Source organism: Tupaia chinensis, unplaced genomic scaffold (genome assembly GCF_000334495.1).
Source record: "Tupaia chinensis unplaced genomic scaffold, TupChi_1.0 Scaffold000575_1, whole genome shotgun sequence".
NCBI lineage: Eukaryota > Metazoa > Chordata > Mammalia > Scandentia > Tupaiidae > Tupaia > Tupaia belangeri.
The window spans coordinates 2,061,531-2,065,356 of record NW_006160089.1 but is presented as its reverse complement, the minus strand read 5'-3'; the positions used below and the strand labels follow the sequence as shown (position 1 = coordinate 2,065,356).

General features: G+C 54.7%; 1 protein-coding gene across 1 annotated transcript in view; it reads left to right on the top strand.

Annotated features, from left to right (window-relative positions):
• Nucleotides 1-3,369: 3,369 nt before the first annotated feature.
• Nucleotides 3,370-3,826, top strand: part of PSMB7 (proteasome 20S subunit beta 7) — a gene marked incomplete in the record, with an annotated part of 67,155 nt that continues 66,698 nt past the window's right edge. Inside the window, 1 exon segment of the mRNA XM_027775592.1 lies at nt 3,370-3,446. Coding sequence (XP_027631393.1) covers nt 3,385-3,446 — 62 coding nt within the window.

Below are 3,826 nucleotides of genomic sequence, written 5' to 3'. Positions count from 1 at the left end.
GATGCTGGGCCGTGCACAGCTGAGCTCTCTGCATGGGATGCTCCCGTTCTTCTCAGGGTCTCCATGCCAACTCCTGTCCTCTGGGTGCCCACCTGCTGCCTCAGGCAGACTTGCAAGCCCTTTCCTGGCTGTGCTCAGGCACAAGTCCCTCAGAGCACTTAACATAGTGCCTTGGAGGTACAGCCTCCAGATCAATGCCCCTCCAAGCTGGCACAGAGCTGGCACCAATGAGGGGCTTAATGAATACTGCATGAATGCACGAATGAAGTACTTTACAGTTTATGATACATGCTTTCATGCAATGCACGCCAGGTAAGGTACATACTGAAACGTCCCCTCACTTCACAGATGAGGAAATTGACAATCGGAGAGGTGAAGAAGCCAGACATCACGCAGCTGGTGACTAGCCAAGCCGGGAATGAGCGTTTCGGAGGAGGAAACCTCGCTTTTGCTCTGGCAAAGTCCAGGCAGTAGGAACTTGGGTGCCAGTTGGGCCGTAACAGTTGGGGGTGGGGGGAAACGGTGCTCTGAGGGGCCTGGGGCTGGAGGGCTGTGGTTTGATCTTCACTCTGTATTTATTAGCTGGGTGACCCTGAGCCAGGGAGGGCCTTTGCCTCTGTGGGCCTCAGTCGCCTCATCTGTAAAGCGAGGAAATGATGCCCAGTCCTCAGGGACTGCTAGCTCCCTGGGGCAAGCTCTGTGCCTGTCTCTCGATGATCTGCTTTCCTGGGGTCTGGATGACCATGAGGTCCTGCACTGAGTGGCTAGGACTGAGTCCAGGATGTCCAGGATGCCGAGTGCTCTCAGGGACATCCCCTTTACAAAGGACGGGGCACAGAGAGCTGCATGGCTCCCCTGAGGTCCCACAACTGAGTGCAGAGCAGAAGTGGTCAGTTAGGATTGGTGGCATTACCACCACAGGGCCTAAGCGGGACCGTGTCAGCCCGGCAGGCCATTTGGGCTGGACAGCAGTCCCAGGGGACAGGAGTCATGTTGGTTGAGCAAGGTCTCTGAGTGCTGGGACCCTAGGGCTGCCCTCTCACACCTGGGGGTACTGAGGCTGCCGCCTGCCCCTGCAGGGTCTTCTGCTCAGCTACTCAGGGGCCAGACCCATGCCGCCTGGAGGCTCTCGGTCGCCCTCTGCTGGGCCAGCCGGAGGTTAGAAGATGAGGTGAGGTCATCTACTCTGTTCAATGGTACCAAAGAAAGCCTGGTGAGAAGAGGAATGCCCACGGAGGAACTGAGGTCCACCCTTTCCCTGGCTCCTGGAACTCCCAGTTGTCCCACCGTTTCTCTCTGGAGGGTGCAGGCAAGTCTGCTTTCCTTCCTGTGGCCACAGGACACTCTTCACTGCTTCCAGCATTTTCCACCTTGTTTTGCTTTGTCACCCCTCCCAGCCTCCAATCTCCTGCCTGCTCCTCTTGATGAATCACACGATGAGCTGAGACATTGCTTGGCCTCTGCGGCACCCCACCCTACCTGTGCCCCCTGTGCCTGGCCCCTAGGACACCAGGCTGTAGGTCTGTCTGGGACACCTCTCTGGGTTTGAACTCCGGAGTCGTGAGTGTCCAGGGCAGTGGTAACAGAGTGCCATACACTGGGGGCTTAAATGGCAGAAGTTTCTTGTTTCACTGTTCTGGAGGCCGGTAGTCCCCATCTTGGTGTCGGCAGTTTCTTCCTCTAAGGGACTGTGAGGGAGTATCTGTTCCAGGCCCATCCCCTGGCTTTTAGTGTTTTGACAGTGGCCTGTGGGCTTCTGAGGCTTGTAGAATCATTCTCCTAATTTCCACCTTCATCTTGGCATGTGCATGTGTGTTTGTGTCCAAATGTCCCCCTTTAAAATTTTTGCTGTAGGGTATGTGCACTCACCAGAGACAGACAAAGAGAGAGAGAGGAAAAGTGAGAAAGCACACTGTCCACCATGGCTGTGCCACAATGCCTTCTCCTCCACTCTCTCAGGATTTTGAACATGCACACAAACCTGTCTGCATCATATTTTTCAAGCCGTGAACTTTGGGACTCTGTGCTGTCAGCCGTGTGGGATCCAGTAGCTTCAACTACCATGCCACCAGCTGTCCCCAAATGTCCTTTTTTTAGAAGGAGAGTAGTCATGCTGGGTTAGGATCCTCCTTGATGACTTAATTGTAACTCAGTTACTTCTGTAAAGATCTTATCTTCAAATAAGCTGACAGAGGATTGGGGTAAGATCTCAAAATATGAATTTCACATGAAAGACCTAGTGAAATAATGAAAGAGAATTCAACTTTGACAAATATATATATATGTATACATATGGGTTTTTTTGGAGAGGTTTTTGCTATAGGGCATGTGCGCTTGCCAGAAAGACAGAGACAGAGACAGAGACAGAGAGATAGAAAGGGAGAAATCACCCCCCCGGGGGGGGGGGGGGGAGGAGCCGCGCCGCACTCCCCATAACTGGCCATGCCGCAATCCCTTCTCCTCCATTCTCCTCTCGGGATCTTGGGGACGCATGCACAAGTACCCGGCGTGAGTTTAAGCCATAGGGCCCGGGACTCGAACCGCAGTCAACTACATGGGAGTCCAGCGACATAGCCATTATGCTAACTGCTGGTCCTAACTTTGACAAATATTAATTGAACACATAGTTTGACAGACATTGGGTCTAGGCGTTTGGGACGACATTCATTCATTCATTCATGTGTTTGCACCTAGAACCATGTCTGGCACATAGCAGGTGACTGACTCTTAAATGAAGAGGGCGATACTTTTGGGGGACCTGCCGAATTGTTTCCTGGAGCAGCTGTGCCATTTCCATTTCAACAGCTATGTTTTAATTTCTCCACGCGCTCGCCCACACGTGCTCTTATTCCTTTCGACGACAGCCATCGTAGTGAGCGCCAAGCTGTACCTCGCGGCGGTTTCGACTGCAGCTCCCCCGTGACTTTTCTGGTGTGCACTGGCCGTTTCACAGCCGCCTCTCGACGCAGGAGGCATAATTTCCACTTGACAGCGGAGGAAACAGATCCAGAGAGTTGAAGGGACTTGCTCAATGCCAGGGAGTGGTGGGGTTGTACCTGGGACTTCGGTGTGTCTGTCTCCAAAGCACCACGGAGCCGAATCAAAGGTAGAAACAGGTCTGGTTCGAGCGGCAGGAGACCTGGTCGCGGGAACGTCCGCTTGGAACAGTCCTTTCCCCGCGCCAGGCGTCAGTTGCTCCTCCGCGTCACTTGGGGCGATAGACTCCAAACGCCTCTGGGCCCCTCTAGGAACACAGAACTCTAAGCTCAATCGCTCCGGTGCGGAGTTTGCCCCGCCCCTTCAGCCAGTCGCCGGCGGCGCCGGAAGTGCTCAGAACATTTTGTTTCCTCCCGCCCCCCGGCCCGGAAGCGCTTTCTTGGGAAGATGGCGGCTGTGTCGGTCTTTGCGCCCCCGGTTGGAGGTTTCTCTTTTGATAACTGTCGCAGGTGCGGCCATGCTCGAGGTGGGGTTCAGGACAGAATGGGAGTGCAGTGCCGGGGTCGGATCTGGGTCGTTGTCTGATCCAGAGGATCCGAGGGAAGGGTGGATGGCGGGGCGCGGGGCCCGTGTGACTCAGGGGAATCAGGGCCTGAGCGTGGGTTTCTCCGGAGGCCGGGGTTGCCCTTCCATCTTCCCAATCTCGGTTTCCTTCGGCGAGTGGCCGCCCCACTCTCAGACTGTCTTCTGTAAAGAACGGAGCAATAATGTTAGGACAGGCATACTCCGTTAACATACGCGCGAAAGCTAATGCTTTTCCTAGGCTCCCTGTTAGGCGCTGCGTGCCAGTGCGGCTCAGTGTGGTCTTGCCCGTCAACACTTTCTTCTC